This window comes from Cetorhinus maximus, chromosome 10, assembly GCF_964194155.1.
Source record: "Cetorhinus maximus chromosome 10, sCetMax3.hap1.1, whole genome shotgun sequence".
In the NCBI taxonomy this organism is placed as follows: Eukaryota; Metazoa; Chordata; class Chondrichthyes; order Lamniformes; family Cetorhinidae; genus Cetorhinus; species Cetorhinus maximus.
Genome location: NC_135888.1, coordinates 15,199,750 through 15,221,481, shown reverse-complemented (window position 1 = coordinate 15,221,481; position 21,732 = coordinate 15,199,750). Strand labels below are relative to the sequence as shown.

General features: G+C 41.6%; 1 protein-coding gene across 1 annotated transcript in view; it reads right to left on the bottom strand.

Annotated features, from left to right (window-relative positions):
- Positions 1 to 247: 247 nt before the first annotated feature.
- LOC144686125 (bile salt-activated lipase-like) overlaps positions 248 to 21,732 on the bottom strand; it is a 36,020-nt gene continuing 14,535 nt past the window's right edge. The window contains exons 6-15 of the mRNA XM_078551269.1: positions 20,031 to 20,161; positions 17,463 to 17,570; positions 15,873 to 15,984; positions 12,368 to 12,542; positions 10,068 to 10,141; positions 9,454 to 9,590; positions 6,386 to 6,713; positions 4,862 to 5,018; positions 995 to 1,174; positions 248 to 413 (exon numbers count right to left, since the gene is read on the bottom strand). Of these exons, the coding sequence (XP_078407395.1) occupies positions 248 to 413; positions 995 to 1,174; positions 4,862 to 5,018; positions 6,386 to 6,713; positions 9,454 to 9,590; positions 10,068 to 10,141; positions 12,368 to 12,542; positions 15,873 to 15,984; positions 17,463 to 17,570; positions 20,031 to 20,161 (1,568 nt within the window). The remainder of the gene's footprint in view (positions 414 to 994; positions 1,175 to 4,861; positions 5,019 to 6,385; positions 6,714 to 9,453; positions 9,591 to 10,067; positions 10,142 to 12,367; positions 12,543 to 15,872; positions 15,985 to 17,462; positions 17,571 to 20,030; positions 20,162 to 21,732) is intronic.

Sequence of the window (21,732 nt, the reverse complement as noted above, 5' to 3'; positions counted from 1 at the left end):
GACCCTCAAATATGGGTTGGTTCAGGGCCTTTCTGGCAGCAACAAATTGCAGACCTGAAGTCCTGGGAAAAAAATAAATTTGTATTGGAGACAATGCAATTAAACTGGATTAGAACAGTGAAGGATCAGGCTAAAAGCTTCTTTATTTGTATTTTTGTCACAAGTGATTTAAAAGTTGCAAAGGACATTAAGCATTCAGCAGGTGAACAAAAATGGCAAGGGCATTTGGGTTTCCACTCATTTGAATTTACAAGTTTGGGAACACGTCTACCCAGAATGATACGAAATCTTCACGCAGATGTTGCTTAACAGATGTGTTACTGAGAGGATTGCTGATTTCCAAATAGTATGCATCTTTAATATTATAAGGTTGCCAGAGATCTGGAACTACATAGCCTCCTTCATTAGGGTTTCTGTAACAAGCAAAAATATTTAGTTCATTGTAACACAGCTTATATTTATCTCGCCCCCTTGTAAGGTAGAGAAAAAAACCAAAGTGCTTCACAAGAGTACTCAGACAACAATCAACACCATGCCTAAAAGATAGATATTAGAAGAGCTAACGAAAAGCTTGGTCACAGAGGTGGGTTTTAGGGAGGGTCTTAAAGGAAGATGGGGTGGTGAAGAGTTAGGGAACTTCAGGAGGAGAATTCCACAGCCAAGGACTAAGACCAAGTTGAATGCAAACCAACATTGGTGGGGGGAAGGGAATGAGAGATGCACAAGAAGTGCACGTTGGAGGAACGCAAAGATCTCAGCGGACTGTAGAGCTTGAGAAGGTTAAATTAGATAGGGAGAGGTAATGCCACATTGGAATTTAAACAGAAGGATGCGCATTTTAAATTTGACTCATCGGGGCAACCAAGGACCCAGAGAGGTAAGTGAACACAAGTGGATTTGAGTGAGCGGGACTTGGTTCGGGATAGAATATCGGAGCCTTCAATCTAAATCAAACCATACTGAATGTTCTTTTAATATTATTCAATTTACTTACCCAGTATGAGCAAAGTTAGTCCAATATCCAATCATGTAGTTGGAGATTTTACGAACATTCGGAGGAGGCTGTATCCATAGGAAAAATGGTATTCCAAAGACATAGAACAACTCCTCAGCGTGTACAGCTCCTTTTGCAAATTTTGCATAGGAGAAAACATAGCTATATGTACTTGCATTCCTGCGAAAGGATAACAGTAAAATACATTTCAAAAACTGACGTAACATAGAACCAAAAGCATTCTCTGCAACGCAGAAGCCATCAAGCTCAAATTTTCTGTAGTTTTTCACTCGAGTAATCCAAACTAATTCCACTACCTTGTCATCAACCTTTTCTTCGAGGAGTTAAGTTCCCCACATATTTGAGATACATGTAAACTGGGTGTAAAAGAAATAGTCGACGTAAAAGATCAGGGAAACTTGGGTGCCAGTGTGTAACACACGCAATTAGACCATTCCCAATTTCCACACTCCTATACACCTATCTATCGATCTCTGATCCTGAACAAACTTTAGCTCATTATCATAGCTCCACCCCCCGGCCTAAAGAGCTGTACTCATGAATTTGCTGCAATTATCCTGTTCTGAAACGGGTATAAAATTAAGCACAGATTTTTAGGCACAGCACGTAGCCAGCCATTTTTCTGATGTTGTATTGCCATTTTTGGGCAATATTTAATATCTATAACTCACTGAGACCTGCACAATGTTTTCCGTTTCGTTGAATGCATTTTATGGCATAAATACAAGTCATGTTAAAAATTGAAAAACTTCAGTGATTGCATATTCTTAAACATGCTGGACTAAAAATTGGGTATGGCCCAATTGCGGGTGTAGGGATTGTGACCGTTGATTACCCCGTTCCCAATAGAGGTAATGCAGACAGCAAACACACGTTGTAACCCCTGTAGACTTCCAGTGAGTCTCAGGCTGAGCACTATCGTGCGTGCACCAGAAGTTAGTTTGGCGCCTGACCTGCTATTTCACACTTTGCTGGTCCTGTTAGTATCCTCTCTTAAACATGCGTTCAGCTGTACGAGGCACTGTTGTTTTGTTTCTCAGTTTTACGATTGCCTTCCTTAAGTAAAGCCACCTGACCCACTGAATGTTCGTCTTATGGGAACAGCAAAATCAAAACACTTCTTGAAAAACTTCGGAAAATATAACAGATGAATAAGATGACTTAGAAATCTCTTTATTTTGGCTCAAGATGGAATGACTTCTAATGTGATCTATCGTGAAATATTTAATGTTTCAAAAGCACTGAAAATGCGGATAGTGACACTGAAAACCTAAAGAGTGATACGACAGATGTTGCCTTGACACTGATAATGAAGTATTCAGAGTACTAACAAACATCCAGGAAACGTGTGTAGGTATAGATTTTGATCCTGAGGATTTTGTGACCGACATGAAGAATGTAAAGAATGATTAGTATAAATCGTATAGTAAAAGTTGTAAATCTAATTAAACTAGAGTCAAGTCAAGAAAGTAAATTAATTGTGAAAATAAATATTTTTGCCTAATAATGTTTTTGAGTGTAATAATTTTGTGTGAATTTATGTATTTGTGTTTTGTTAGAGTAGAGTGTTGAACGAATACTTCACATCTATCTTCACCCAAGAGAATGAGGATGAAGGTATGGAACTCGGGGAGAGAGACTGCAAGGTTCTTGAGCAAATTGATATAGGGAGTGACAAGGTATTGGAGGTGTTGGCAGGCTTAAAAGTGGACAAATCTCCAGGTCCAGATGATTTGTGTCCCAGACTGCTGAGGGAGGCAAGGGAGAAGATCACAGGGGCTCTGACCCAAATGTTTAATTCCTCTCTGGCTACGGGGGAGGTGCCAGAGGACTGGAGAACAGCAAATGTGGTTCCGCTATTTAAGAAGGATTGTAGAGATAAACCAGGGAACTACAGACCAGTGAGTCTGACGTCAGTGGTAGGGAAACTATTGGATTCTAAAGGAGAGAATCTATCTCCACTTGGAGAGGCAAGATTTGATCAGGGATAATCAGCATGGCTTTGTCACAGGGAGGTCATGCCTAACAAATTTGATTGAATTTTTTGAGGAGGTGACCAGGTGTGTAGATGAGGGTAGTGCAGTTGATGCAGTTTATATGGATTTCAGCAAAGCCTTTGGCAAGGTCCTACTGGGAAACTTATAAAGAAGGCAAATGCACATGGGATACAGGGTAATTTGATAAGGTGGATTCAAAATTGGCTTAGTTGTAGGAGACAGAGGGTGATGACAGAAGGATGCTTTAGTGACTGGAAGCCAGTGTCCAGTGGTGTACCACAGAGATCTGTGCTGGGTCCCCTATTATTCGTCATTTATATAAACGACATAGATGACTATGTGGGAGGTAGGATTAGTAAGTTTGCGGATGACACAAAGATTGGCCGGGTGGTTAACAGTGAGGCTGAATGTCTTGGGCTACAGGAAGATATAAACAGGATGGTCAAATGGGCAGATAAGTGGCAGATGGAATTTAACCTTGAAAAGTGTGAGGTGATACATTTTGGAAGGACTAATTTGACAAGGAAGTATTCAATGCATGGCATGACACTAGGAAGTTCTGAGGAACAAAGGGACCTTGGCGTGTGTGTCCATAGATCTCTGAAGGCGGAGGGGCATGTTAGTGGGGTGGTGAAAAAGGCATATGAGATACTCGCCTTTATCAATCGAGGCATAGATTACAAAAGTAGGGAGGTCATGTTGGAGTTGTATAAAACCTTGGTGAGGCCCACAGATGGAGTACTGTGTGCAGTTCTGGTCGCCACATTATAGGAAGGATGTGATTGCACTGGAGGGGGTGCAGAGGAGATTCACCAGGATGTTGCCTGGGATGAAACATTTAAGTTATGAAGAGAGGCTGGAAAGACTTGGGTTGTTTTCGTTGGAGCAGAGAAGACTGAGGGGCGACCTGATCAAGGTATACAAGATTATGGGGGGCATGGACAGGGTGGATAGGGAGCAGCTGTCCCCCTTAGTTGAAGGGTCAGTCACGAGGGTGACTGTTCAAGCTGAGGGGCAGGAGGTTTAGGGAGATGTGAGGAAAAACTTTTTTACCCAGAGGGTGATGACGGTCTGGAATGCGCTGCCTGGGAGGGTGGTGGAGGTGGGTTGCCTCACATCCTTTAAAAAGTACCTGGATGAGCACTTGGCATGTCATAACATTCAAGGCTATGGGCCAAGTGCTGGTAAATGGGATTAGGTAGGTAGGTCAGATGTTTCTCACATGTCGGTGCAGACTCGATGGGCCAAAGGGCCTCTTCTGTACTGTGTTATTCTGTGATTTGGGGATCAAAATTGTTAATAAGACAATTATGTGAAAGAGGTAATTAAGTGAATTGTTGAACAATACCAGTTGGATTTAAGAACTGCTTCAAATAAATTATTTCATAGAAGCATTTTCGTGGTCTGGCTTTCAGCTTTAGCATCTATCTCATTCAATTCATATGCCCATGGGGCGAACATCTCAGATTATTACTTCATAAAACCTTTTCTTTGTCTTATTTTTTAAACCTTTATAACTTTCTTCCTTTTATTTCCCAGACGGGTAGCCCAGCTTGTATATGTTAGAAAAGTGGTTAAAACTATTTCACAGTATTGGAAGATCTTGTGAATTATTACAAATATACTGCAAAAGGTTTAGAGCTACAAAACATCATTGTAAGTGTTAATCAATATTTCTAAAAGATTGTAAGTTGTTACACAGTAGTTATAGCAAGAGAATATCATTTGCCATTTTTAATGTTGTCTTAATCTGTTCATCACAAAATTAATTTTTCCACACCTTCCCTAACCTTATGGCCACACAAGCAATTAACAATTGATTATAAATATATATCCTTTGGTGACTTACCTGGCATTTTTTTGGTGTAAATTAAGAGTTACTTGTGTAGAAACCAAGAAGAAATCTGTTTCGAAATCAATAATTGCTTGTTTTATTTCTGAATATTTTGTTAAATTTCCATTGGCCCGGCTGTAAATCTCGTATATGCCATCTATAGCTTTCTTATCTTTATCGGGGAATAAGCTCACAATCAAGTTGTAAAAGTCCTCCCTATGGGAAAAAAATTGTTTTATTTCCATCAAACCAGATCTTTCAAACATTATTTCTCTTCTTTAGCATCAGCTGTGGCTGTTGGTAGCACTCTTGCCTTTGAAACAGAAGGTTGTGGGTTCAAGTCCTACTTCAGGATTTGAGCACAAATATCAAAGAACTAACCCCGAGAGAGCGCCGCAATGTCAGACGTGCTGTCTTTCAGTTGAGGTGTTAAATCGAGGCCCTGTCTGCCTTCTGAGGTAGATATAAAAGACCCCACAGCATTATTTTGAAGAGCAGGGGAGATACCCTGGTGTCCTGCCCAATATTTATCCCTAAATCAACATCACAAAAACAGATTGTCTGGTCATTATCGCATTCCTGTTGTGGAATCTTGCTATGCACTACTTGGTTGCCATGTTTCCTACATTACAACAGTGACTATACCTCATGCATTATCACCACAACTGGGCCCTAGGAGCTTTTGGTAGAAGAGAACTGGAAACCATGCTGTTGCAAACCAGTAAACATTGATTGACTATTTATACTATTTACAGAGACGGACTTCAGCAGGACTGCATTAGAACCTTCTTCCTTCAGGTTCCAGTTACATGTGATCTGACATCATTGATGATGCACTCAGAGCTATTAGCATAATAGCTATTAACACTTTATACTACACCTCCCCCAAGTCTTTGATTCTTCTCATTAACATTAACTATTTACACATCCTACTTCTCCCCCCATCCCTCCCCAACAACAGTCTGTTGCGCCAGTGGTGTCAATCTCTGACTATGTTCTCGACTCTCTTTGGGGATGTGTAGGATGTATGCTGTACATAACTTCCTCCCTGGAAGGCACCGACTTCCTCAGATGAAGATTTCTATTTTTGGTCTGCAGTATACAAGTGATGAACAAAGATGTTAATTTTCTTCTCTTTTATCTTTCCCTTCTTCTTAACACTCTGGGGAAAGGTTGAATTGCTGGCTGCTCTTACTTGAAAAAATGAAGTTTGTTCAGCTCCTATAAAGGTTTGTACAGCTATAGACGGTGTACAAACTTCTACTGCTGCAACAAACGAAGTATTATGTAATGCCTTATCCATGAACAAATCAGATGGACAAAGGACGAAGAATATTCTGAAGAAAAAACGATGATTGTCCTGCTAATACTGTAGGAATTTGTTTTTTGTAGGTAGTGGCTCAACTTGTATACTCTTTGGTGTGAGTTTGCTGCTCAGCAGGCATTATCATCTTTGGAAAATCATCAGAATATGAGTGTCACCAGCATCAGCAGTGAAAGCAACATGCAGAGGCAGATAAATTACACTTTCCTGCACACCTATGGTGTTAGTAAGATGTATAATAAGCACCTCTGTAGTTTTCCGATCTCCAGATTTAACTTGAGATTGAACGATAGCAGGGATTTGTTCCACAATGGTTACAGTGGCTATAGTAAGAACTTCTGGTCTTGATTTCTTCATTGTACAAAAGAGTTGCTGCATCAGGTTGTTATTGTATGTAATTGGTGTCTTCAGCAGAATGACAGACAAATTTGCATTTTTATCACCTTCAATAATATGGCAATCCCCCTCAGCAGAGGTATCTGGGCTATCATTGTCATTATCTATACTGTCTTCAAAAAGTAAAGCAAATTTCAGGACCTCCTCCTGCGACAAACATCAGTGGAATCTTGGTTATCATTCTCTTCCATGCTTTCCCGATAGATGAAAATTAAGGTCTGGAATGTCATCTTGCAGCTGGTCACCTTAAACCTTGGTGCACCTGCCTCTCGCTTCATCTAGCCTCTCCTCAAAGAGAAATGAAAGATCTACGATGTCTTCCTGTGGTCGCAGGCAGGGCCCGAGAGAGGGGGGTGCAGACATTGCAAACAGGCTGGGGGAGTGCCCAGGCTCGGTGTTGTAAACAGAGTTTCTCGTCGTTCGGACTGAGCAGCCAGAGCTGCAGGCCTGAAAGACCAGCTTAAAAAAAATGCATCTGTCGGGCTGAGAGTTCTGATTTTCTGAAAGCCAGTCTGTCAGTGTCAGGTTAATTTCACTGAGTTGCTATGCTGCTCCCAACCTTCGGGCAGCTTCATGATTCCATTTTTCTGTTTGAAAGCCTGCCAGAAAACCATGATACTGCCCGAAGGTCAGCAGCAGCAATGCAGCAACAGAGCATGTTTCTTGCTTGAAAAATAGTAAGTCAAATCCCTGTAATCTTAGAACCAATTGGATGCTCTGTGTGTAGGGAGGCGGGGATGGCGGGAGAGGTGGTGGGGTGGGGAAGTATGGGGTTTGGAGGGGTGGTTGGAGGAGTGTTGGGGAGGTTAGTGGGGCAGGGGTTGGGGGGAGGTTAGCTACAGAGTTGAATTGTTTTTTTTAAGTGTAGTGATTTTTTTGTAGCCACTTTCCTAACATCAGTTGATTGCTCTGTGATTAATTATCCTTAGAGAATCAGCATTGGGCCTCTAATTTCACCATTGCTAGTCACTTTGCTTACAACATACAGGTGTAATGAAATAAAGACAAAACCTACATTTATACAGTACCTTTCACATGTCCCAAATTGCTTTATAGCCAGTTAAGTACTTTTGAGTCATAGTCACTGGTATAATATAGGCAATGTTATCAAATGGCAGAGCAGGCTCCTGCTCCTAATACATATGTTCGTATGTCATTCTGGGATGGATGAGATGAACTGGGCTTGACGGCCTTTGTCATCCATAATTATCCTGTGAACAGAATCAAGCCTGGAATTCTGTTTATTTTGTTGCAAATGAAAGTTTACTGTGAGTGATCTTTATGGGGTGAGATTGCCAGGACAGGAGTGCATAATAGGCTCATAGTGAATCAGTAACTTGTCTCACACTACACAATGATTCTTGAGTCTTTTGCATTGAATTCAGTCTTGTCCTTTTGTCTACTTACCTATTACCCATTCTATCTTAATGCTTTATATTAGTTTTTTAAGGTATTGAAATATTGTGACAAAGTTGCATTGCATTCTAGATATTGAAAATATATGTGGTGAGACACAGCAATCAGCAGTCTTCAGACTTGCTGATCAAGAAAACACAGATACAAATGTGAACCATTCAGTCTTTGTCCTCTGGCCCCTTAAAAGTTGTGTCGCACAGAGACATCTGAGGGCTCCAATACTTCTCACTGTCAGTGAAGACCTATGGTGTTCAATCATTCCACTTTGTTGCTCAGAAATCATTTGACCTTTCTATCCTGTGAGATTACTGATAAAATAAAATCCAATTACCCCCCTTGTATGAAATAATTATATTGAATAATTTCATGCACCCAGGAAGAAGAAAGTCTTCTACTCCTTCTAAAGAATGGAAAAAAATCTTGTGTAGTTTATCTAGGTTTCAAGTATTGAATCTTTCCCCCAGATATGAATTTACTGTCACCATGTCCATATGGTGCAATGTGCAGAACATGTTAATGAGGGCTGAGGCAATCACCAAAATCAATGTTATCTGAATAGTGCCTTAAATAACCAATGGGATATTTTCCTGTCAAATTAACAATATTGCATAATGCTGTTAAAGTAAAATTTGTACTCTCTGGTTTGTTTAATAGTCGCAGTAGGATCACCTATAGAGCGCACACAAACTAACACCGCACTATATTGTTACTGCTTTTAATATTAATAACCCATGCTGCATATATATTGGATGATATTTTTTACCAGATGCAATCATAGGCATTACCATTTTACTAGGGCCTTTCTGTAATTGTTTGATGAATTGATTGGTGAATCTTTAAAGGGGAAAAACTATCATGCATGATTGAGGGGGTGGATTAAAGTGGTGGGGGGAGGAATAAGGGGCCCAGAAACTATAGAAACACTGGGGCCCATGATTTCTTTCCCCAGCCCTGGTCATGGGGATGGAATTGTGTCTGTGAAGACTGATTCATAGCATCCTGAGACAACTTGAGTTTCTTCTGCAACAGATGAATAAAGAAGATGCAAGGCTATCCAAGCTTCTCTGCTCAACAAAGAACAATGTTGATTAGGAATGACATATCAGTGAGCTCCATACCATTATAACAAAATGTAGTAGCCAACTCTCCTCGCACCTTGAGTGGAATACCTCCTGCACTGTGAAGTTGAATGGTGCATGGCTGGAGAAATTCAGACTGCAGATATAGTGTGGTGTTGGAAAGAATGGACACTCTTGTACCTGTGTCCAATTTAAAATTCATCTTCCAGCCTTAACCATGATATCTGCATATCAAAAATACTCTTGCGGCCCCCTTCTTAATACAGACTCCATTTCCTGACAGGCAGGCTGATAGCCCTATGGTTCACGAATTGGACTGAGTCAGTGGTCTGCCCCCAGGAGGGCTCCCCATCACCCTGAATGACTAGCTTGTTTTGTTTGCAAAGTTCAACCTGCCTGGCCAACTGTGCTGCTTTGGACAAAGTGAGATGTTCTCTTGACTGCAAGAATCCTGACAATACTTCATCGATCACTCCTACTATGATGCAGTCTCTGAGCTCATCTCTCAATGTCCCATATTCACAGTTATCTGATGAGCAATGCAGATCTTTAATAAATAATCAATAATCTCTCCAGGTTCCTGGCTGCACCAGTTGAATTTTGCCTGGTCTATTATAGTATTGCGGTGTAGGCTAAAGTAGGAATCGAAGGCCTCTTCATATTTAGTGGCTTCTCCATCAACCCCTTGTCTTCTTAAAATTTCGTTGGCTCAACTGCCGATGGCATAAAGGAGAATGCTGACCTGATCCTTGTCTGGTTGGTTTCTAAGTGAGTCTGGAGGCATTCCATCATCGACTGAATCAGCAATGCAAGTTTCTCCAATACACAGCTTGGTCGAGGTCCTCTGTGAGGTCCAGGAGCTCAGGCAGAGGTAAAACTTTCCCCTGAGCTCTGTGCGCTTCTAGTCGGCTGTCAAGGGGCTCTGGTAGCAATTAGTCACTCCGATTGTTGCTGCGGGCATTTCTTGAGTGTGCTCTGCCGGGTCAATGGCCTTCACTTTTCTCACCTTTATCGATACTTAGTAAATGGTTTGCAGACAGCTGGCACCATGTATTATTATCACGACCGGGCTCTGGGAGCCTTTGATAGAAGAGAGCTGGAAACCATGCTGTTGCAAACATTTATTGACTAGTTACACTAATTACAGAGACAAACTTTAGCAGGACTCCATTAGAATCTTCTTCCCTCAGGCTCCAGTTACATGTGATTTGACATCATCTGTGCACTCGTGTGAACCAAAGGCTCAACCAACTCTTGGATGCTAATCCATTCTGTGATTCCTCTTTCACCTTTATTCAACTTGTATTTCACCTTTATTCAGCTTGTATTTCTCCAAACGTTACTCTTGTTAAACTTTCAACATTTTCCTTGGCTTCCCTTTTCTGGCCATGAGTGACCTGTCCTTGGCAAAAACCTCAGTTTCAAAAGCTTTTCAGCATGTTGCTGCTGAGCTCTTCTTTCATCACCTCCAAATCGTTCCCTTCTTGTCTACCACATGCTCTTTCTCATCCCTTCTTCGGTCTTCGATCTTCTTGATCCTTCTAAAATACATTCTCTAGCCTCTTGCCTTCCCCTGATCTCAGCTGAGTAAAGTTTCTCTACTCCCTTTGCCAATTTCAATCTATCTCACTCTGAACTTGTAGCTCCCCTTTTCCATAGCTCCAACCCTGATATTGTCATCAAAACTGCTGTCAAAGGTGGCATTGTAGGACGGAAGGACCTCTACGTGGCCAAGAATGAACACCAAATATCTGACTCCACCTGTCTTCTCTAGACCAAAACCCACTGCCTAAAATCCCCTGCAGAACCCTTTCTCAAGATGCATGAATAGCACTGCCTTGGCAGATAAATTCCTTCAGCCCGCTTCTGTCACTTAAGAATTCTTTCATCTCGACCCTGTGGGGGAAATTTTTGTCTGGTGTGCCATTTGGCAGTTGTGGCGATTATGTCAATTGCACCATCTTGGTGATCAGGCCTCATTAGCATGCATTATACATCAAGGTTATCCTCTCAAGTTACTGCTGCTATCTTCCTCATAGCTATCCAAACCATATAGCCTGGTGGTTTCCTGCATGTCCTCTCTTATCTTCCTCTCTCCACAGGTGGTCAATCATTATCCTATCTTCTCCCAAAACTTTCCTCTTCCATGCACCTAAATGCTTGTGGGGCAGCCACCTCTGAAACATATGGATCTTGAAACTTCTTGTTTCGTCACATGTTATGGTGTGGAGATCAATCCCACAAGTTCATCCATCTTACAACAGCGATTACTTGCACCTTCAATGTAGGAAAATGTTTCAAGTATGTAATCTGCAAAATCGGCAACAAGACAAAGAAGTTGTCAGGAAGGGTCACCAAAAGTTTAGTCAAAGAGGTGGCTTTTAAGGAAGACCATAAAGGAGGAAAGCCGGGTGAGACATATAGGGATTCAGGGAGATGATTCCAAATATGGGGGCTGTTGATGACACAGTGGCTGATGGTAGAATGAAAGGTGAGGGTCTGGAGGCAGCAAAAAATCCCAGTCAGAAGTGTTCAGGAGAGGAAAGTTGTAAGATTGGAGGGGGTTACAGCGATAGAGAGGGAATGAAGATAGGGGGTTAAACAAGCAATGAGAATTTTAGGTTAGAGGCACTGGGGGATGGGGAGCCAGTTTAAATCACTATATGCGATGAATGAATGGAACTTGCTTTTAGATTAGTTTACTGAGGGTGGAAATTGGGAGGCAGGCCAGCAGAAATTGGTTTAGTCAAGTCTGGAAGTGACAGAAGAATGGATGAGAGTTTCAGGAGAGGATGGGCTGAGCTAGGACTGGAAGGGGTGATGTTCAGGATGTGGCAGTATTGTGATGGAGAGGATATGAGGCCAGTAGCTCAGTCCTGCATCGAATAGGATACCAATTGCAAATGGTCTGGTTCTGCTTGAGACAATGGCTGCTGAAAGGGTTGGAATCAGTGCCAAGAGTATGGAGTTTGTGGCAGCCCTTTGGACCATCTTTTAGGAATTTTGACAGACAGTACATTAATTTGATAAGCAACTGAATTTTTCAGTACAGTGCATATTATTTCTTTAAAGTTTACTGTACAATAAAAGTTTACCATCTGTGGTTTATTGTCTATTTCCGCTGTAGCCTTGGGCCCAACATTCAAACTCCACGCCACTCATTTGCCACTAATGTAGATATTTTCTATTGTTGGTTAACAACTTCTTTGCATAATTACACTTTTTGTTTGGTTATGCACTGATTAGTAACTTTTCCAGTAAAAGAACTGAACACTAAATGCATAATTTTATTCTTAACTATTTTACCTTGTAAGAAGGATCCACATGTCAACATCAACCATGGCAAAAAGAAAACCATCCCAATTATTAACACCAGCAATGTAGTCCACATCAGCAGCATTTGAGAATAGATTCTTAAGATCATCGGGAAGAAAGTCACCGTCAATCACAGGAGCCCAGATTACTGCCCGCATGGTAGGTCCTATATGACAGAAAGGGAAGATTTACTTAGTTCCCTAAACCATCTTCACTGTTTTCTGAGACCAGTGAAAATTGTTGACTCAACCAGATGGCGTCACAGCAATTATTTGAACTAAACTTTTCCAATTATCTGTAGAGAGAAGGGGAAATAAAAAAGGAAACCAGAAGAATGCATAATATAGAAGAAATGTTGGAAGAATGTTGTAAAAATTAATGGTTTTAGTATTTAGTAAATGTATTAATGCTCATTATAGCTGGGTACACGTATAACTAAATATGGGGGGCCTGTCAGAGGAGTCACTTGTGTCACCTGTGATGGAGGACAGCACCAAGCAGTGATAGTATCTGGAACTGAGCACTTGGAAAGGAAACTGAATATTAATGTTTAATTGTTAGCTTTTTAAAGTACACTTAGCTGTAAGGGGTATTACCAAGATTGATGATAATCTGGAAACTGTTAATGGATGTCTTCCAACTTTGGTAATCCTGTGAGGATGAATGTTCCTTAGATCAGGCTACCTGGAGTTCTGTTGTCACCTGGTTCCATTCTTATCTGTCTAGTCATAGCCAGAGAGTCAGCTACAGTTGCTTCCTTTCCCACTTCTGCATCATTGCCTCTGGAGTTCCCAAGGGCATATGCTTGGTCCCTACCTATTTCTCACATTCTACACATTGCCCCTTGGTGACATCTGAAAATATGTCAGGTTTCACAGGTTCCTGACACACTCAGCTCTACTTCACCGCCATCTCTCCCAACCTGTCCACAGCCTCTGATTTGTCATGCTGCTTCTCCTTTATCCAGGTCTGGATGAGCATAAACTTCCTGTCAAATAACTGTTGGGAAGATTATGCCATTGTCTTCAGACTCCACCACAAATACTGTACCCTAACCAATAACCCATGCCTCTCTCTGGTCCTTGAGGCTGAATCAGATCTTCTTGCAACCTTGGTCTCCTAATTGACCCTCAGATGAGCTTCAACTACATATCCACTCCACAACCAAGTCTCTCTTTCTTCCTTTAATGCTGTTCTTAAAACCTACCACTTTGACCAAGTTTTTCAACACCTCTCCTAATATCGTCTTATAGAGCTATAGGGCTGCTTTCTCACACAAGCTAAAAGGTCCCATTGCCAGGACCGAATGCAAGAGCCGACTCCATGCTGACGGGCATGGGCCCTGGACAGCATTTTACCGGTAGCAGCCAATTAAGAGGCTGGCTCCACTGCCATCCAATTGAGGACAGTGACCAGCATCAGAGGGTCAGCGGCACTGTAACTTTGGCAGTGCCACTGTCAGAGGTGTCTGCTGCTGAGGCTACAGGAAGGAGAGTCACCTCCATGCTGAGAAGCTCTTGAAAACAATCTAAGTTTTTATTTTACTTTTCCAGGACCAGGCAAGCAAGTCCTGGCAATTCAGTGGAGCAAGGCGCTTCTAGCAGTGTCAACGTAGCTGCAGGGGCAACTATAGCCACTGGGAAACCCCTCCATGGGCCAAGGAACAGGTATTAAGGAGAGACCCCATAGGAAACTGATGGGAGGCTTCCAGAGTTTACTGTTGGGTGGCCCCTCCCAAACCAGTAAAATGCCGCAGGGCAGGAGATTGCTCTTAATTGGGCACTTAATTGGCACAATTGGCTGCCCAGTTGGTGGCTGTACCACTGAGGTTCCTGCCGCTGATAACATGCTGTAGCAGCGGAATGACTTTGGGCTTTCCTCCCAACACCTTCGGATGTTGTTTTACCGGCCTTGCTGTAACCAACATATCTCCAAAGGGCTGGTAAAATCCAGCCCATAGAGTTATTACAACACAGAAGGAGGCCATTTGTCCCTTTGAGTCCATGCCAGCCCTCTGTGGAACAATCCACTCAGTCCCATTCCCCCATTCTATCCCCATAGTCCTGCTAGTTTATTTCCCTCAATTTCCCATAAATTTTCGTTCCAAGTCATCACCACTTGTGTAAAAAAGTTCTTCCTTACACCCCTCCTGCATCTTCTGCCCAAAATCTTAATTCTGTGTCCCCTGGTCCTTGTTCCATCAGTTAATGGGATCAGCTTTCCCTTCCCCTCCTTTACTACCTTATCCAAATGTAATCTAGTACACCTCTACCAAATCTCCCTTCAATATTCTTTGCTCCAAAGAGAACAACCCCAGCTTGCCCAACCTAACCTTGTATGTTAAAAGCCCTCATCCCTGAAATCATTCTGGTAAATCTTCTCTGCACCCTCTCAAGGACCCTCACACCCTTTTTAAAATGTAATGACCAGAACAGGACACCTTCTAGTTGTGGCCTAACCCAAGCTTTATCAAGGTTCAGCATAACTTTGCTGCTCTTACACTTAATACCTCTATTTATGAATCCCAAGATTCCATATGCCTTGCGAATTATTCTTTCAATATGTTCTGCCACGTACAAAGATCAATGCACTTGAACTCCCAGGTCCGTCCATCAATACAAACTCTTTAGAAATGCGCCATTTAGTCTAGAACATGTGAAATATAAGAAATAGGATCAGAGGTAGGTCATTTGGCCCCTCAAGCCTGCTCTGCCATTCAATAACATCATGGCTGATCTGATTGTAGCCTTAATTTCTCTTTTCCTGCCTGCTCCCCATAACCCTTGACTCTCTTGCAGATCAAAGATCTGCCTAACTCAGCCTTGAATAAATTCAATGACCCAGACCCCACTGCTCTCTGGAGTAGACACTTCCAAAAATTAATGACCCTCTGAGAGAAGAAATTCCTCCTCACCCCCATCTTAAATGGGAGACTTCTTATTTTGAAATTGTGTCCCCCCTAGTTCTGGATTCTCCATGAGGTGAAACATCCTCATAGCATCTAACCTGTCAAGTCCCCTTCAGAATCTTCTATGTTTCAATAAGATCACCTTTCCTTCTTCTAAACTCCAAAAAGAACAGGCCCCATCTCCTCAGCCTTTCCTCATAAGACAACCCCTTCATCCCAGGAGTCAGCCTAGTGAACCTGCTTAAAGAGACCAAAATTGAACGTATTACTCTAGGTGTGGTCTCACCAAGCCCTGTAAAGTTGTGACAAGATTTTCCTACTTCTATACTCTACCCCCTTTGCACCATTATATCATTTGCACTTGATTGCATCGCAAAATTTGATCAAAGACTCCTTGCTCACTCCTTAAATAGAAAATTTTGGCAGGTGCTTTCCAAGATAATAATCCCATTTTAATCAAGTCATCAACAGTTATATGTCCAAAGTAGAAGAATTGCAAATAGATTTGACACCTGACATCTTTTAAAAAAAAGAGAGACATTTGAAAAAAAAGATGAAACTAAGTTAGCTCTTGTTATATTAACTTACGCAGTGGGTTCTTGAAAGGCATGGCCATGGTCAGCTTTTTTCCATCAACTGTTTTTAAACAGTTTATCATGCATTTAGTGTCATTGTATGAACAGTCCACCTTCTTTGCAATCTACAAACAAAAAATAAAATCTGTATGTATACCACTTATTTTCGTAAATGCACTGTAATATTTCATTGTTATATTATTAAAAAAGAACCCAGTAAGGACAGTACTTTGAATCTAAAGTACCATCCCCCCCACCCCAACCCCCACTGTTCCCATCCCCCACTACCCCCACCACATGACACAGAGCTGTTCCTGTCAAATTCAGCAGTTATTTCTCCCTTTGAATTAGATTGAATTCCTTTCTGGTTCTGGACAGCAGTGTTCCCATTAGGGTTGCCAACTGTGACTAAATATATTCCTGGAGGTTTCATCACGTGCTCCAGCCATTCTTTGGCCAATACATCCATCCTTGTGACGCATTGACTTTCTTCACCAATTGGAAAGCAAAAGGACTGATTACCCAATTGGATGATGCTTCATTGTCAGCCAAACAGATTTTCTTTAGCATTCTTCAATGTGTTGCTTGCATTTGACAACATTGTGATAAAGCAACAATGGCCTGAATTTTTCGGATGGAGGTGTCCCCCTTCCCACCATCCGAAGAGTCGGCGGGGAACGCATTCCCACTGACTCCGAGTGCCCCCGTAGCCATTTCACGTTAGAACGAGCGTTAAGTGGCTGCAGGTGGGATTTCTGCCCCTCATTCGGGAGGAAGTCCCACTTTAGAGAGCCAGCAATGATGAGAGCTGCAGTGGACTGAGGAGGAAATGCACCAATATGCCTGAGGCTAAGTCCTGGGACCGGAGGATAAAATAAGTTTAAGGGCCCCAGAGCGGGAACAGTAGGGAAGGCCTGGGGTGGGGGCACTAAGGGGGTGATCGGGGTGTCAGGGAGAGGCTGGGTAAGGGAGGGAGGTCCAGCGGTGACTGGATCTTAAGGGGGGAGTTCTGCAGTCAGATGGGGGCTTCTGATGGAAGTACCGCCCCCCCCCCCCCCCCCAAACGTCCCACCCAAGATCTAGGCACATTCTTTTTTGGGCTTTCCCCGAGGACCTCCACCACCTAAGGGCCTCAACTGGGGCCAGGGCGGCCTTCCTGTCCGAGGCCTTGCCCACCCCAGCATAAAATTGCTGCGTGGCCGGGTGGGTAGGAACCCGAGGGAATCCCATTCCTTCAATTTCATGCTCCTCCACTTAAAATCCTGCCGGCGGGAGATCTTGAAATTCTGGGCAATCTCACCCAAAGATGGAACTACCAATTGTTGAAAATATCTAGATGAACACCTGCACGAATATAATGCACACAGAAATGTAGAAATGGCGGAGCAGGGTCGAGGGGCTGAATGGCCTCCTCCATCTCCTATTTCTTATGTTTTTATGTCTTAAGCATTTGGGTGTGGAATCAGCTGATCAAAAGCTCTACCTTCTTTATGCTTCCCCTTCAGAGTTCAATTATAACCCCACTCTAAACAGTTGAAAGTTTAGCAGAATAATGGCAATTTCAATGCTTCAATTTTCAGTGCTTTTCAATTGTTCAGCCTACCTTTTGGGCCCAATTCAGAGAGTCATTTACTAAAGCAAATGGACTATTCGCTACTCCACTCTCAGAAATGGCTCTCTTTATTAAACCTTTGTTGTGTGGGCTCAGTATCTGTGGAGGAAGAAAAATCCAGATAAGTACAACTTTAGAATGCAACTTTGGATGGAACAAGTTAGTCAAGTGTCTAATTATAATGAGGTTTGTATGCCTTCTGAGCCAGAGTTGTTGTTATATGCATGATATGCATGCCGACACAATTTTTAAAAATGCTAATTCCATAAGCAAATTATGCTGTAAGCACTATATTTTCAGGACTTTTTCCACTGATGTGCTGATGACACAATAGAAGTAAAATAACCAATAACATAAGACATAGGAGCAGAAGTAATCCATTTGGACCATCGAGTCTGCTCCACCTTTCAATGAGATCATGGGTGGTCTACTAATCCTCAAGTCCACTTTCCTGCCATCTCCCCATACCCCTCAATTCCCTCACTGATTAAAAATCTGTCTATCTCAGCCTTGAACATATTTAACGACCCAGCTTCTACGGCCCTCTGTGGTAAAAGAATCCCACAGATTGACAACCCTCTGAGAGAAGAAATTCCTCCTTATCTCTGTTTTAAATGGGCGACCCCTCACTCTGAGATTATGCCCTCTGGTCCTAGACTCTCCCACAAGGGGAAACAACTTCTCATCATCTACCCTGTCAAGCCCCCTAAGAATCTTATATGTTTCAATAAAGTCGCCTCTCATTCTTCTAAACTCCAATGAGTACAGGCCCAACCTACTCAACCTCTCTTCATAAGAAAATCCCTCCATACCGGGATCAGCCTTGTGGATCTTCTCTGGACTGCCTCCAATGCCAGTATATCTTTCCTTAGATAAGGGAACCAAAACTGTTCACAGTATTCTAGGTGTGATCTAACTAGTGCCTTGTACAGTTTTAGCAAGACTTCCCTATTTTTATACTCCATTCCCTATGAAATAAAGGCCAATATTCCATTTGCCTTACCTATTATCTGCTGAACTTGTATGCTAGCTTTTTGGGATTCATGCACGAGGACCCCCAAATCCCTCTGTGCTGCAGCTTTATTCAATCTTTCTCCATTTAAGTAATATCCAGCCCATCTATTCTTCCTGCCCAAATGCATAATCTCGCATTTTCCCACATTATATTCCATCTGCCATGTTTTTGCCCACTCACTTTACCTGTCCATATTCCTTTGAAGAAGAGTCATACATACTCAAAACGTTAACTCTGTTTCTCTCTCCACAGATGCTGTTAGACCTGCATTTTCTGTTTTTGTTTCAAATTTCCAGCATCTGCAGTATTTTGCTTTTATATCCCTCTGTAGACTCTTTGCATCATCCCCACCACTTGCCTTCCCACCTATTTTTGTGTCATCCAAAAACTTGGCGATGGTATATTAATTTCCCTCATCCAAGTCATTAATAATGAATATATAATTAAAAAAATCAAAGCATAATTTTTGGCTCAGTTTCAGTTAGATTTTTGAATTTACTACTTGGCTTTTTCAGTCATAGACATCCCAACTTCTTGGTATTTTTACTGGTTAACCAGCTCATCACTTGCTTTAGATATACTTCTGAAGGATCACTATTACAGATTTATTGTGATTAGCTGCTTTTTCCTCCATTCTTGACAAAATAGTATTCCATGAAACAGCACACAATAAGTATAGATGTACCACTGATATTTCTCCTCTGTGCTTGTCTAAGTTGAATTATGTTACAGATCAGCTCATCAAGCAATAAATACATTTTTAAAAATGTGAACATCTATAAAAATGGAAAGCCTGAGGAAAATGGGAAGAATAGAAAACCTGGTGGTCAAGTTTGAAATTAAAATGGGTCTGTCTGTTACCACTAAGGGAATCTAGTCAGCATATACAGTAAGGGCAGCCCCACATAAGTAGAGCTCTCGCTCTCCTGGTCAGCCTCCTATCTTCCACCCTCCATAAACTTAAGTTTATCCAAAACTCCACTGCTGAAATCCTAATCCATTCACCACCACCCCTGTATTGGGACCTACACTGGGTCCTGGTTCACCAAAAGAGCCTCAATTTTAAAATTCTCATCCTCGCATTGAAATCTTTCCATGACATTGCTCCTCCCTATCTCTTCTAAACTTCCAAGAGCTTTGTATTTTTCCAACTCTGATCTTTTCTACTTTCCTCACTCCCTTTGTCCCACTATTTGCAGCACTTAACCCTGGAACTCCATCCCTAAATATCTCCGATTCCACCTCACTCTCCTCACTTAAGAACCTTATTGAAACTGAGCTCTTTGACTAAGCTTTTAGTCACCCATCCTAATATCCCCATCTTTGGCTCAGTGTCAATTTTTATCTTACGATATTCCTCTGAAGCTTCTTGGGACTGTTTCTTACATTAAACTTTCTATACAAACGCAAAATGTTATTGAAATCTTTATTCCCTGTCAGAATGGAATCCACTAGCTGTTGGAAAGTGGAATATTTCACATTTAGTGCTGTAGAATACATTTGTTTCTACTTGTTAATTACCAGCCATACCACCAGAGCTATACCTGAAAATTGACACTTGCAGCACCTGCCGACTGTCCAAAGAGAGTGATATAATTTGGGTCTCCACCAAATGCTTTGATGTTTCTTTTTACCCAAACTATGGCTTCATGCTGATCCCAGAGCCCATAATTACCTGTGGTTAGAAAGGTCAGTTAGAAGTTATATGTTCTTGTGGTTAAAAATAGGTTGTTTACAAATTAATCATTCTACCAATAAAAAGTGTTGCCCAATGTAATCACCCCCTACACTCAAAAGGTTCAGCATCATCGGAGACACAGCAGTTAATTTCCCCGTGCCTCTGGATTCAGTTTCCATCAGGCTACACTGTAACTGCAGTATGTACTATCTACAGGATTCATTGCAATAATTCATCAAGGTTAGTTTGATAACTCATTCCTCTCCTGCAACCTTTACCATTGAGAAGGGCAATATTGCAAAATTGTCCCAGAACCACAATCACCTCTAAATTCTGTACTTTAGACCATCATGGGAACAACACAAGTGTAAGAGTATCAATAATTTTTTCCATATTTTTAATATTTTTGATAGAGACAAAATTATAATATAGAATGAATTATTTAAATGATGTTCTCCTAAAACCTGTCTTTTCCCTGTCATGTTCTCAAAAACCCTTCATAATACAGTCGATGGGAAAAGCTTTTGATACACAGGCTTTTATCACAGTAAGGGGTACCATGAGTCCATACACCAGAGGCGTTTTGATTTTGGGTGCAATATTTAGGAATGATTGTCTAGTATGAAAAGAGTATGAGACCTTGGCAAACTATTGGAAACGAATGGTTGTGAAACGTGAGGTGGGTTGCATTAGGAAGGACAAACTGAAAGGGTATAAGATAGATACCATGTTTGATTATTAGAAAGAAACCTCTGATTACCTTCAAAACTCTGGGTTGTGAATAAGCCTGGAGAAGCCATTTTCATGATTTCTCATCAAATTCAAGCACATGAGTTTCTGACATAGGACTAATATGCATTACCCTGTGAGCTTGTTTAGAATGTTTAAGATTAATGTTTTGTTGATAATAAATTCCTGCCAATAATTATACAAATCTACTTGGAGGATGAGGAAAGAATTATCCAACAAGAAGGACTGATGTGGTTGAAGGAGGAAGCCTTCTGAGGGCAAGAAGGGCTAAATAACAAGTGGGGCCTTTCCAACATCACTAACAACATAAGATAAAAGATGTGAGGTTCCTGCAGGTGGTTTCTGATTGCAAAACAGAACGTGTATGTTTCCGACTAAAATAAGAAACATGACTCCGACAAAAATAGAATATTGGAGAGTAAGTCACTCCAAGTTACCTGTTCTTTCTAGTCACCTACTTAAGAGCCAACTTGGGCAGATGCATTGCAGCAGATGCAGACTTTAAAGTATGCTACAAATAAAAGTTACACAACTCTAAATCTGTTCAGAGTAATAATTAGGTTGGTTTGTAATACAAGGTAAGAACACAACAGAGGAGTTCGATTGGCATACTGAATGTTGAAAACACAACTCAAGTAGTTTATCAATGCTCTCTGAACCCAAAGATATGTTCTGCCATTATACAGGTTTTGGGCATTTTGCTTTTGCTTGGGGTGGGGTTCTGGGTGGAGGAGGTGTCCATTGATGCGGGATCAGTTTCCACAATTATGCCAATGATACCCATCACTAACTCCACAACATCTTTCAGCCACTCCATT